This window comes from Trachemys scripta, chromosome 4 (assembly GCF_013100865.1).
Source record: "Trachemys scripta elegans isolate TJP31775 chromosome 4, CAS_Tse_1.0, whole genome shotgun sequence".
In the NCBI taxonomy this organism is placed as follows: Eukaryota; Metazoa; Chordata; order Testudines; family Emydidae; genus Trachemys; species Trachemys scripta.
The window spans coordinates 43,299,844-43,313,678 of NC_048301.1; the positions used below are offsets into that span (position 1 = coordinate 43,299,844).

The window sequence follows — 13,835 nt, forward strand, 5'->3', positions numbered from 1 at the left end:
CGAAGACAGAGAGGGCGGGCTTAAAGGCCTGGCCACAGCGCTAATTGGACTAGCCTACTGGCCTCCACTGACCAATGAACTGGTAGGGCCCGCCGGAGGGCGGGGCTAGGCACAGCCTGTGAGGACTAGAGATGACAGTGTCGAGGCAACTGGGAGCTCTAAGTGGAGCCAAAATGGGGCCCGGGGCGCGGACCCGACAGGTGAGAGAAGGGCGGGGCTGACCACCATGGGGCTGTTACCATGGGAACCACCGGCGTTTTCTTTGCCCGCTCCGAGTAACGGTTTCAGGGCGCGTGCGGGATTGACGGCCCGTGTGTCACCTCAGCGCCATGGCCCCGTTACCATGGCAACGGAGCACCTCCCCTGGTCTGGCCATTGAGGGGCTCTTCCCCCTATTGCACGGGAGGGACTGATGCCCAGGGAGGCCACGTGACTTGCCCGAGGTCGCCCAGGGAGGCCACGGCGAAGCAGGGAGTTGAAGAAGCCAGGTCGCCTAAGTCCCAGTGCCTGCACCATGGGAAAACCCTTTGTCCCCTACTGGCCCCCATTCCTCTTTACTAGCCAGAGACCTTGGACATCAGCACCCTAACCCTTTGTCTGCCTTGTGGAGAGGCTGCAGCCTCTGCCCCGGTAAGGTTACAGCCAGCTTCCATTTTAACCTCCCTAAAAATATAGCATGGAAAATGTACATGGCCTGACAACTGCCAGATTCACCCCAGAGGTCAAAGAGGGATGTTTGTGTTACAGGTCATTGAAAAATTACTAACCCTTTTGTTTCTTTGTCTCCCCCTACCTCAGAAATACTTGTTCATAACTCTCCAAATTTCCCAAATAGTTAAATCCCCTTAAAACTCCCAACCTGGCACTATTTGGGAAAAAATAGATTGTAATTAAGCAAAGTTGTTAATGAATTTTGTTGTGGATAGTTTGGGGCTGATTCCTGCTGCCATTGAGGAGAGTTAGAGGCTCCAGTGAGAGTTAGAGGCTCAGTCCTGCTCCCATCACTAAAATGAGATTTTTGTTTTTGCTATTGATGTCAGTTGGAACAGGACTGGGTACCATAGGCCAGATTCACAGCTATGTCCAAAAAGTGCTGGACACAACTGAAGGTGGGGAGGAGAGCATAAAGGACTGAGTTGCATAGATTATAGTGTGTAAACTGAAACAGCCCCAACTGCAAGACCCTTGCATGACAGGGAGCGCTAGAGAGGCATTGGGTATTCTGCTTTTTATAGCTTTTAGGTCATAGAATCATAGAATATCAGGGTTGGAAGAGACCTCAGGAGGTCATTAATCCAATCCCCTGCTCAAAGCAGGACCAACACCAACTAAATCATCCCAGACAGGGCTTTGTCAAACTAGGCCTTAAAAACCTCTAAGGATGGAGATTCTACCACCTCCCTAGGAAACTCATTCCAGTGCTTCACCACCCTCCTAGTGAAATAGTGTTTCCTAATATCCAACCTAGACCTCCCCCACTGCTTCTTGTTCTGTCATCTGCCACCACTGAGAACAGTCTAGATCCATCCTCTATGGAACCCCCCTTTCAGGTAGTTGAAGGCTACTATCAAATCCCCCTCACTGTTCTCTTCTGCAGACTAAATAACCCCAGTTCCCCCAGCCTCTCCTCGTAAGTCATGTGCCCCAGCCCCCTAATCATTTTTGTTGCCCTCCGCTGGACTCTCTCCAATTTGTCCACATCCCTTCTGTAGTGGGGGGACCAAAACTGGACGCAGTACTCCAGGTGTGGCCTCACCAGTGTTGAATAGAGGGAAATAATCACTTCCCTCAATCTGCTGGCAAGGCTCCTACTGATACAGCCCAATATGCCGTTGGCCTTGGCAACGAGGGCACACTGCTGACTCAGCTTCTCGTCCACTATAATCCCCAGGTCCTTTTCTGCATAACTGCTGCTTAGCCAGTCGGTCCCCAGCCTGTAGCAGTGCATGGGATTCTTCCTTCCTAAGTGTAGGACTCTGCACTTATCCTTGTCAGCTCTTTTATGTTGTATTTTCTGCCTTCCTGCACCAGTGGAAATGCAGCTGGCTAAGATGGAGTTTGGCATCAGAACAGGCAGAAGGCTGTGTGTGGGAGTTGCCTCTCAGAGCTCAAGACATTAGTGTAAGACAGTTATTAATGGCTTTACTGAACGTCCAGCTCTGATCTCTCTAGGTTCCACTTCAACCTTCCTCAGATTCTGAGCCAGAAACAGAGAGAGTTGGTGGTGGTGTCATTCAGCCCAGGACAGATGAGCTGTTGGAATTTCTCCAGCCAGGCAAGGAAATGGTAGCTGCCTCAAACTCAGCTGAGGGGTATTATGACACACTGCAGGCACTCAAGATGAAAAACAGACAATATCTATTAGAACTGGGTTTGCTCTACCAGGTAAAATTGGAGAATGACCAGAAACCCTTCAAGGAGGAACTGGAAGACTTCTTCCAAGACAACGGGCGATTGACTCAGCAGGGCAAGCCCTATGAGGCTTCAAGGTAGGACACATTGGAAACCTGTTATTTTCCTTCTGTTCATGATCTTCCTGGAAATGCCTCCAGTTGAACTCCGATATTGGCCAAGCAAGTGCAACCTAACCCTCCACTCAATGGCATTTCTGTTTGTCTGTCTGTAACATGATAACTTTGGAAGACCATGTTGGATCAATTCCAGATTTTCAGGGAATGTTCTAGGCATCAAGGGGTGAGGGGCCCAGTTGTATGTGCTGCTTGGCCTACATAAGCAACAAAGTATGCAACTCTCTAGTATATTGCATTTATATAGCACTTTTGATCAGAGGTTCTCAAAGGACTTTACAAATGTATATAAGTGTCATTTCTACCCAGCCAGAACATAGCTCTCTATTGCATGTCCCTTTGAGATTTCTTATCGCTTTATTTGTTACGGCCTCTTTAATAATCATGTCTTTGTCCTACCCACAGATCTAGTATCATAAGCCAGTCCAGTTCTTTAACTGATCTAAACTTGGACAGTCCTCGGGATCAGCAAAATCCTCTCTCACTTCCTCAGTCCCACCTGAGGCCAAAGAGTGCTGCATCTGCCTGGGTCGCTACTATCACCATCCCCCAGCCCTTCAAGATGACTCTGCGTGAGGCTCATAAAAAGCCCCAGTTGATGAAATCACGTGCATCCCTTGAGCTGGAAAAACAAAGGGACAAAAGACAAAGTCAGGAGGAGGCAGAGTGCCAGAAGCAGTTCCGCGCACAGCCGGTGCCTGCCCATGTCTACTTGCCACTCTACCAGGAAATAATGGAGCAGAATGAGATTCGCAGGGAGGTGGCAACACAGAAGAGAAAAGAGTTGCTCCTTTCCACTCAGCAACCCTTCAGCTTCCTGGAGAAGGAGGACAAGAAAAAGGAGGCCATCAGACAGAAGATCTTGGCAGCACTGGCTCCAGTTGAGAACTCCAAACCAAAAGGCAACAAGACAGTCCCTAAATTCATCTACAACCCAGTTCTTGGGGATAAACTCAAAGGTAAAGTGCTTAGTCATCTTCCTGTAGAAGGGATTCCATGTCTGCCTCACTTCGCCTGTCATCTCTCTCACTGACTGCCATGACAATGCATGCTGGGAAATAACATGTTGTGCTCCTTGTCCTGTTAGGCACTTCCTGATAGGGACATCTCTCCAGGAGAAGAGTCAAGTTTGCTCAGAGCCATAAGAAAGAAGTAGTTGTCCCACATGTAGGGATTGAAAGAGGGCTGCTTGTTAGCCTGTCCATCCACCAGGTACAAACATTTATTTTATCAGAGTAAAGGAAGCAGGGAGGCAGGGCTCTCACACCTTGAAGCAGGCAGTGAGAACTTCCCAGCATCTGCAGCATGTGAATTGGGAAGACATTTTCTCCATAGGGTAGTACAGGGGTCGGCAATCTACAACACGCATGCCAAACACGGCAAGCAAACCGATTTTGAGTGGCACGCTGCTGCCTGCTGCGGTTCCGGGTCCCAGCCCCACTCAGCCCCCCCACCCACCGCTCTCCCCTGCGGGGGCAGGAGGCAGAAGCTTGGTCCTGCGGCAGCCAAGCTTCTCCCCTCCCCCGCTTCTTCCCCGCTTTCTTGCCCCTCCTCCTTTCCTTCCCTGCACCAATCAGCTGATGGCCCTTGCGAGGGGGAGGAGTGGCAGCGTGCTTGCTGCTCCGTAGAGGAGGCAGAGAAGAGGTAGGGACGGGACCTTGGGGAAGGGTGTGGAACAGGGCATATCCCTTCTAGCCCACTGCCATGAGCCGCTCAGGTCAGGGGGCTGGGAGCACCCCCACGAGCTGAGCACCCCAGCCCTCTGCCCTGAACCCCCCCACACACACACCCAGCCTTCTGCCCTGCACCTCCACACACCCCCAGCCCTTTGCCCTGACCCTGAACTCCCCCCACACCTCCAGCCTTCTGCCCTGTACCCCCCCACACCCCCCGCCCTCTGCCCCGGCCCCTGAACCCCCCCCCCCCCCCCAGCCCTCTGCCCTACACCCCCACACACCCCAGCCCTCTGCCCTGACCCCTGAACCCCCCCCACACCCAGCCTTCTGCCCTGCACCCCCCCAGCCCTCTGCCCTGACCCCTGAACCCCTCCACACACCCAGCCTTCTGACCTGCACACCCCTCCACACCCCCAGCCCTCTGCCATCACCCCTGAATCCCCCTACACTCCCAGACTTCTGACCTGCACCCCCCCACACATCCCCAGCCCTCTGCCCTGACCCCTGAACCCCCACACGCACACCTAGCCCTCTGCCCTGACCACCCCCGCCCCAGGTCTGGGGTCCCGGCTGCCAGCCCCTTGCCAGCGGGCATCCCGGCCGCAGGCCTCGCTCAGCCCACTGCCAGCCTAGGTGAACAGAACCCCAGGCTGGCAGTGGGCTGAGAAGGCTGGCGGCGTAAGATCAGCATTTTAATTTAATTTTAAATGAAGCTTCTTAAACATTTTGAAAACCTTGTTTACTTTACATACAACAATAGTTTAGTTATATAATATAGACTTATAGAGAGAGACCTTCTAAAAAACGTTAAAATGTATTACCGGCACGTGAAACCTTAAATTAAAGTGAATAAATGAAGACTTGGCACACCACTTCTGAAAGGTTGCCTACCCCTGGTGTAGTATTGCATAGTTACATGAATTAGATGAAGGAGTAAAGCATGTTGTTGTAGCAGTGTTGGTCCCAGGATACTAGAGAAACAAGGTGGGTGAGGTAATGTCTTTTATTGGACCAACTTCTGTTGATGAGACAAGCTTTTGAGTTACACAGAGCTCTTCCTCATTTCTGGGAAAGGTACTCAGTGTCATAGCTAAATACAAGGTTGAACTGCATAAGTAAACTATCTGTTCAACCTTGTATTTACTGTGACAGTCAGAGTACCTTTCCCCGGCCAAAGAGCTCTGTGTAGCTCAAATGTTTGTCTCTCTCATCAACAAAACTTGGTCCAATATAAGATATTACCTCACTCATCTTGTCTCTGTAATGAAGGAGTAATGGTTAAAGTAGATCAAAATAGGAGGGGGAGTCATCAATTGTAGTGATGTTGTCACATAGTGACATGACATTGCATCAACCTGTGTGATGGAACATGGCCAGGGAAGAGCATGGGAACATTGGTCTTTGAAAAATATCCATGTCTCCAAGTAAGCTCATAGCTGTCCAATCATGAGCGTGTGCGAGTAAACGTGAATACACAGTATGGGAACGCTGTAGGAGCACATCCCTTGTGCTCCCAACCATCCCCTCCTCTCACACATCCCACACGGAATGCCAGAACAGGAGAGGAACCTGATGGGGTAATTCAGTTTTTCCTCTGGATGGGAGGGGTAACCAGCAGTGGGACAGATCTTCCAAGAAAGCAGATGGGAGATTGTCCAAATTATAATCATTTCTCTCCCATCAGGTGCCACTACTGCTCCACATATACTGATAAGGCTTGGAGTCCTATATAAGGTGCTCAGCCAAGCCACAGCTTCTCCTTCCCCACTCCTGATTCTTCTACCAGATGAATCTTTATTTCACCAATGAAGAAGCAAGAGCAGCAGCCATAGAAGTTCTGACACAGCACCTCTAGCTTGTTCATCTGATATCCAGGGACAAGCTGTGTTGTGTTATGGCACTGGCTCAGCTCCTTTAACTGGCTTGGCTGATGTCAATGCACAGGGCTTTGTGAGGTTAGTGACATGCCCTTCTAGCTTTTCTTTGCTGATATCAAGTTAGAAGTCTCTCTGAAGTTACCAACTTAAAACCTCTAGATTTCTGGTCTGTTGTTAAAGGGAATGATGATGTATGGTCACTCAGTGCCTCTTTTTGTCTGGACTGATGTCAAGGCATCTTTGAACTCATGGGTTCAGCAGCTTTAGCATGCTGTTCTGAGCTGTCCCTGAGCTCATTGGCTCACCCCCTCTAGCTTGCTGAGTTGATGTGAAAGTACAGGCCTTCATGAGGGTTACTAGCTCAGGGAAATTTACACCTTCTTCTGAAACATCTAATATTGGCCCCTGGTGGATTAGATAGATTTACAATATTTTCCAGTACCACAGGGGTCAGACTGTTGATTCTGAGCTACATGGACTATGCTGGTCTGTGACAGAGTTGGCAGTGGAAGATTAAAGGACACGATGAATCTTAAAAGTTCAAGATGGGGGACATCTTTTAAGTTATGAAAGTCTATACAAGATTGTTCCCCACAGTCTTGTTTCCAGGGCTCTATATAGTCCACTTTTAAATGTCCCAAGCAATGAGACTTCCACCAGTTCCTTCAGGCAAGAATTCCTGAGCTAAGTACAGCTCTATCAGGGAACTTTTCCTCATATTCAGCCTAAATGTACCTACTTGAAGACCCCTAAATACATTTTCTTTCCTTCAGATATTTGTAGACTTGTTACACTGTGGTTGTTGTTTAGCTCTTGAGAAATCAATCCCCTAATCATTTTTATTGCTCTTCTCAGTCCCTCAACTTTATCAATATTTTTCTGGTACTATGGTGCCAAGAACTCAAACCACTATTGCAGGCAGACCTCACCAGAGCCATGTACAGTCTCACATCACCTCCATGCTCTGTGACATGATGTGTTTGCATATACTATCCAAATTTGCAATGGCCATTTTAAAGCCATATCACATTTCTTTGCAAATGTCTAATGTGCTAATTGCTGTAATCCATATCCCTTTACTGTTGCCTCTGGTTTTCTCCCCAATTGAGTGTGTTTGTTATAATTTTTTCCACCAGCTATATTATCTTGTAATGTACTATTCTAAATGGACTATTAAACTGATTGGATAGGGAAGACATAAGATACTTGATTGGTTAGACAACTGGTGTGATCTGAGTGTGCTACCAGATTGGGTGGATCATTGTTTTGCTATTCTGTGGTGTACCATTATGGTCAATGTCCCAGCAGCCAGTGTGGGTACCTTGTACCATTGTAATTAGGCAACTGACCAATTGGATATGCACAAATGCAGGTTTCATGTGTTACATGAGAATCAGTGGAAAAAATTGAACATTTTCCAATAGAATGTCACACTTAGTCTACAAGGTTATAATGACTTATGTATATTTCTACATAAGCCCTATAAAAACCTTATTGTGCCAACAGCACTATCCACCATCCTTTCTAAAAGTGGGGAAAATATTTTGCGTACATAGTGTCCACGAAAATGGCACAGATGAAAGAAGTCAAATTTGCATATTATCCCTACAACATACACTCCCCACCTCCCACAGAAAATTAGGTCTAGAAATGACATGAAATGAGGACTTCAGGGATGCAGAGCTCTGCTCCCCACTGTATGTATTTTTACCCAGAATCTTTTCTAATATGGACTAAGATGACTGGATCCTTCGTAGAAAAAAAATCACCTGGTAAAAAGTATACTCGAGTTACAATGTCTGGATCATGTGATCAGCCCCAGGGACACTAGTCAATGGAAGAAAACAACCGATCATCACAGAGCCCCCTTACCATCACATTCCTGCAGGACAGAAGGGTGCAGCAACCTTCACCGGCACCCTTATGGTGGTGGTGGTGGTGGTGGAGAAACAACCTGTCCAGAAACTGCACCCCTGGAGGGATGGTGTGCTCAGTAATTTATGCCACAGCAAGAAAGGAAAAAATCAGTCCATGGTGCTTGTGAGGGGTTAAGAAAAAGTCATAAAGAACCAATCTTGCATTTTGGGTGAAAAAATGCACTAAGCAAACAAATACTGAACACTCTGCCTGTGTTGAGCCGCTCCCATTCTCTCCCATTATGATGAAATATTTGTAGGAGCAAGACCCCACTGAGCTCCCAACCTCTCCCTTTTCTATGTTGGCAGTTCCCAACACCCTCTTCCAGTCTTTATTCTCATTGATTTGGTTTTGTTACCCAGAAGCTGAACTCTACAGGAAAATTCGCATTCAGATGAGAGCCAAGGATTTGTTGGAAAACTCCTCAGCTCCTATTGATCCTAGCAACAGACAAAGAGAGCCACAGTCCCGAATCGCCACCAAAACCAAACAAGAAAAACTCAGCTTCCTGCAAGACGACTTCAGCTTTAAACCAAGAATTAACCCAGAGGTGCCTGATTTTGAAAGACTTTACTGGGCGTTTCAGAGAGAAGCAATAAGGATACGAGAAGTCAAAGAGCCAACTCGTAATCAACCATTTAAACTGAGAACCTCCAATCTCCACTACAGGCAGAGACCGGCTAATGAGCAGAAAATGAAGGTGAGGGGATGATGTGTTTCTGCAGCATTACACCCTTCACACCGCTCCAGGTGGCAGATTGCTGGGATCTCTGTCTTTTGATTTTATAATCCTATATATTTTTACTGAAGCTAACCTACCTGGCAGGGAGACCTCTCTACTCTTGTCTAAAACGGCCCCTCCCTAGATCCCGGGTCAGCCAGAGGCAGTATAATTTGCCTTGTGTGTTTTCAACAACCTTATTTCCTTATCTGTATTGAACAATCTGTGCCATTGATTAGAAACTCACTTCTTTGTGAACATTATGCATTCTTAGGATTCAAGAAGAAAGGGAAAATTCATGCAGAATATCTGCACAAGCTTGTGGATAATGACATGCATTAGGCTGTGGAATAGTCTTCCAAGGAAAGTTGTAAAAGATGGTCTTTAAAATTAGACTGAACAAAACTCTAGAACAGGGGCGGGCAAACTTTTTGGCCTGAGGACCGCATCGGGTTTCGTAAATTGTATGGAGGGCCAGTTAGGGGAGGGGGTCGTGCCCCCCCCCCCCAGGACTCCTGCCCCATCCAACCCCCCCCCCCCCATTCTGACGGCTCTTCTGGAACCCCTGCCCCATCCACACACCCCTGTCCCCTGACCGCCCCTGAACCCCCGCCGCCCCATCCAACCCCTCCTCTCATTCATGACTGCCCCCCCGACCCCTGCCCCCATTCAACCCCCCTGTTCCCCACCCCAACCCCATCCACACCCCTGCCCCCTGACCACCACCCCGAACTCCCTTGCCCTCTATCCAACTCCTCGCCCCCTTACCACGCTGCCTAAAGCGCCAGTGGCTGGTGGTGCTACAGCCGCGCTGCCTGGCTGGAGCCAGCCACACCACTGCGCAGCACAGAGCACCAGTCAGGACGGTCCTGCGGGCCGGATGTGGCCCGCGGGCCATAGTTTGTTCACCTCTGCTCTAGAAAGTGGTAATGCTGCACTGGGAAGAGATGGACAAGATTATCTTTTTGATCTCTCTTCAGTGTCATGATAAGGACTTCCACCAACCTCATTGGTAGGCATGAATTGGAGGTCTGTCCTCACAGACTGCTAAAGACATGTTTGAGTCTCTTCAGTAGCTACCTAAAGAACAACAGAGGAGATTCTGCACATTTCACAATTATACTAAACTAGATTTCATTTCTGTCTGGATTTTCAGCAGTCTTCTAAGGCTCCGGTGCAAAGAAGTCGTTCTCTGACTGGTCTCTCCTCTCTCTCTTCCAACACCCTTCCAGTGCACATTACAGATGCAACAAGAAAGAGGGAATCTGCTATTAGGTGAGTAGGAAAAAAATGTACTTGGTTACAGGACCATGCCCCACTAATAATAAAGTAGAGAAGATGACATTTTAAATTGTTTAGCTCTTCCCCATCACACCTGCCTCTCCCACCAGTGCCTACATTGGTTTTTCTGGAAGCAGCTTCTCCCCCATTGAATGACAAGAAGTGCTGACCTCTGTAAGATACGTTTTTTTCCCTCTGCATGTCTGTCTGTCATTTCTTAGATAGTCCCATCACTTTAGTATCCAAGTGCCTATTGTCCTCCCTCTCTCATCTTCTTCCTCCATATATTTCCCCCTTGCTAATCCCCTTCTCTTGCCATGCTCCACCCCAAGTGTTTTTGGCATTACATGGCAGTAACACATTTAATTATCCTTTTAGACAGCTTGTCACATTTCAGCATTAGCAGAGTGAGATTCACAGCCAATACTCCTGTACTCTGAAATGAACTAGCTGCCCCATTACCCACTTTTCTCTGTATAGATACTGCCAGGAAGACAAAAAGAGCAGGGAGAATGAAGGAATTCATTGGATGGAGATACAGAGAAAGAAATGTCAGGCTATGCATAAATCTATGAGCAGCCGAGCAAAAGCAATGGATCCCCATAAAAGCTTGGAGGAGACGCACAAGGAGAAGCTGAAACAGAACTGGTCAGTATCCCAGGCCACATTGATAGATAGCTCTTTGCAGCAGTAGCTTGTTTTTAACAACGAAAGATAATTGCTTTGGAAGGGGATTGACCCTGGGCACCTGTGACCCAAAATCTACCTTCCTCTGGCAGTCATGCCCATTTCACCTTTTTTTTTTTTTTTTTTTTGCATTTCAACTCAGCTCTTTCCAAACAGATAGAAAAAAACACAAGGATCACATTTTCTGTGAGTGCCTCCACCACTGCAACCTCAATATTTGTGTTTGTATTAACTGTTTCACTGCTCATCTTCAAGTGAAACCTTACCTAGTACTGTGTACACTGCAGCAGCATGAATGCATTTTGTCGGATGCACACAGTATGTGAAGCAGAAGCAAAGCAATTAAGAGCATGTCCTGGAGGTATTTGAGATGAGGGTTTAGAAGGTCATTCCAACTGATCAGAAACCAAGAAGTCAGTCAGAGGGCACCACGATTAGTCAGGGAACTTTTCCATTTCAGGCAGAATGACCGCAAAAGAACAAAGGAGTACAAAAAAGAACTGGAAGAAATGCAGATACGAGTTAAGAACCGACCATACCTCTTCGAACAGGTCACAAAGGTAACCATTCAAAGCTCCAGTACCAATATGGAGCACAAGATATTTTGTCAGCTAATTGTAGAGATGAGTAAGGAAGCTGGGTGGAATTCAGCCAGGAATAAGAAGGTGCAAAAGCTATGTAGTCTCTGGACTAAATTCAGAAAGGGACAGACATGGAGCAGCTTCCCATTTAATGTTTGGGAAACTCCCTCCCTCCCTCAGGAAAAAAACCACTCCACTGTGCTCAGCTTTTCAGTGAAGCTTTACAGCTGCTTATTAATTTATAATGCAGTAACACCCCAAGGCCCTAATCAGGATTAGGGCATCATTCTGACAGGCACTATATGTCCCTGCCCTGAATAACATAGTTTACAATGTAAAAATCTACAGTCTACAACCATTTGAAGACCATACTCAATTTGGTGTTTGTTCTGTACTTTTGTTTGGAAAGGTCCTAGAAAGAAACAAACAATGTAGTCCCTCCAATCAACTGCAAGCTTGTTGGGCAGGGACTATTTATTCAGTACATCTCATCACTGTACAATATCCTCTACATATCTTATACTATATTAAAAATAAACAGCTTAAAAACCAAACTTTTACTGTGGGTGCAAACCTTGTACCATATAAAAAACTTCCTCCTGGGTTTCCTCTTTCAAATTCTACACATCAGCGCTGAGCTGTGGAATAGTCTGATTAGATGTAGGGACAAGCCAGCTGCACACTAAATTAAGCCTCTTAAAAGAGCTGTCTTCCTGGCTCATAATAAAACTGTTCAGCTGAGCAATTGATCTGGGTGGGAAGAGAAAGACATAGGCATCTTTATGCAGTAACCCCATTGAGGTCAATCTCCTATTTTTCAGGTTAGAAAGAATTAGCCAAGATTGGTGTGGCATTCATTTACCTAACGAGAAGGAGGCCATCCACACCAATAGTTTGGTTTAACCTTTAGAACTGTCTAATTTCTGAATGGATGACATCTTGGAATAGGCAAATTTGCAGAGTTTAGTTGGAGTCAATGAAGGGTGTTGGACTAGTGTGGGGGGATGACTTCTGGCCGCTTGCAAGTGGGCTGGGTGAGACTCCAAAGTGGATCTAATTCCTACACCAGTCCCACCATATTCCCCTGGGACTGAAATTACCTGGTTCCCAACTTCTCCCTCAAACTGGGAACCAGCGCATAGAAAGAAGGGTGTAGCTGAATCAGGATTGGGGTACATCTGTTGGTGTACTAGGACGGGACTGCTGTCAGCAGGGAGTGTGAGAGGGGCAAGGAACAGGAGTGTGGAAAGAGGTGGCTCACAGTTGTGACTCTGAACAGAGCTCTCTCTATTATCACAGCCACTGTATAGCTGCTAGGAACTGAAACCCTCTAGATAGAATTATTTTAGGGTGTCCATTATGGGGAAGGACCCAGTTCTGGTTGGTTCATTTTTCTGTTTCAATTCCATAGCATGATGCCCGGCAAGAGGCAGAGCGACACTACCGAGACACCCTTTGTCAGGTGGGGCTGAATGAGGAATTTGTAAGGAACAAAGGGAGAGATGCTACTGACCTACCAAAGGAGGAAGAGTCTGAAATTCACAGGTAATGAAAGCAGTAAAGATATAGAACCAACTCTCCTGTCTTTGGCTAGACAGAAACATTCTTCCTCCTTGTTCCCAAAGAATTCTAATCTGTGCCATCACAGATGAAAAGTGTAACTCAGTTATGCCTATTTCAAGTAATAAGGCTCCCCTATTGCTTTTTGTGCTTATGACCTGTATGACCAGACTTCTGCTTCTCATGCAGAGAATAAAGTAGCTCAGATCATTTCCAATACCTTAACAAAAGGTTCTGACTGTTTCTACAGAGCTCAGGAGTCTCAGAGGGACACAGACATTGGCACTGTACAGGAAGAAGAATCTTAGGAAGAGCAGAGCACAAAGAAAATGACAACATAAGAACCCTGCATAAGACTCAGTGGACCTTCTTTCAATTATTTCCTTTAGTCCAAGATTCTTGAGAGCAGCAGTTCCAAACTTTTTACCTGCAGGCTTACTGCTTCCTGTGACCTGACAGCTTGGAGGATGCCATTTTGTAGAGCAGCATGGTGTCTGCCACACAGCATGATCTCACACACACTGTACATGCAAGGTCACATTGTGTAGAGCAAAATGGCATCCTCCACACACACAGGAGCACTGTAAACGCATCCACTGATGGCATGACTGTAGTCCCATCTGCCGATGGCACAATCCCACTTGAGGGTACAACCCATAGTTTGGGAACTGCTGTTCTAGAGTTTCGACAGTAGAACCTCAGAGTTATGAACACCTCAGGAATGGAGGTTATTTGTAACTCTGAAATGTTCGTAACTGAACAAAACATTATGGTTGTTCTTTCAAAAGTTTACAACTGAACATTGACTTAATACAGCTTTGAAACTTTACTATGCAGAAGAAAAATGCTGGTTTCTCTTTATTTTTAGTAGTTTGCTTTTAACACAGCACTCTACTGTATTTGCTTCCCCTCTCCTCCTCCCCCCGGCTCTGCTGCTGCCTGATTTTGTACTTCCGGTTCCAGATAAGGTTTATAGTTGGGCAGTTTGTAACTCAGATTCTACGGTA

General features: G+C 46.9%; 1 protein-coding gene across 3 annotated transcripts; it reads left to right on the top strand.

The window, feature by feature from the left end:
• Positions 1-102: 102 nt before the first annotated feature.
• FAM161B (FAM161 centrosomal protein B) lies at positions 103-13,835 on the top strand. 3 transcript variants are annotated; one of them, XM_034768998.1, is made up of 9 exons: positions 103-202; positions 2,172-2,489; positions 2,934-3,487; positions 8,361-8,698; positions 9,879-9,994; positions 10,481-10,648; positions 11,148-11,247; positions 12,680-12,813; positions 13,079-13,835. In XM_034768998.1, exons 1-9 carry the CDS (start codon positions 132-134, stop codon positions 13,134-13,136), a joined length of 1,857 nt encoding a protein of 618 aa, XP_034624889.1. In that variant the 5' UTR covers positions 103-131; the 3' UTR covers positions 13,137-13,835. The 3 variants fall into 3 exon arrangements, 2 of the variants coding, with proteins under 2 accessions (XP_034624889.1, XP_034624888.1); XM_034768997.1 differs by having other exon boundaries at positions 103-200; positions 2,173-2,489; positions 9,876-9,994; XR_004645522.1 differs by lacking the exon at positions 11,148-11,247 and having other exon boundaries at positions 9,876-9,994.

Bases quoted from the DNA above. Each gene is read 5' to 3' on its own strand.
- FAM161B (XM_034768998.1), top strand. From the start codon at position 132: ATGACAGTGTCGAGGCAACTGGGAGCTCTAAGTGGAGCCAAAATGGGG. The intron at 203-2,171 runs GAGAGAAGGGCG...CTGATCTCTCTA, and splicing joins GGGGCGCGGACCCGACAGGT to GGTTCCACTTCAACCTTCCT. The intron at 3,488-8,360 runs GTAAAGTGCTTA...TTTGTTACCCAG, and splicing joins TCTTGGGGATAAACTCAAAG to AAGCTGAACTCTACAGGAAA.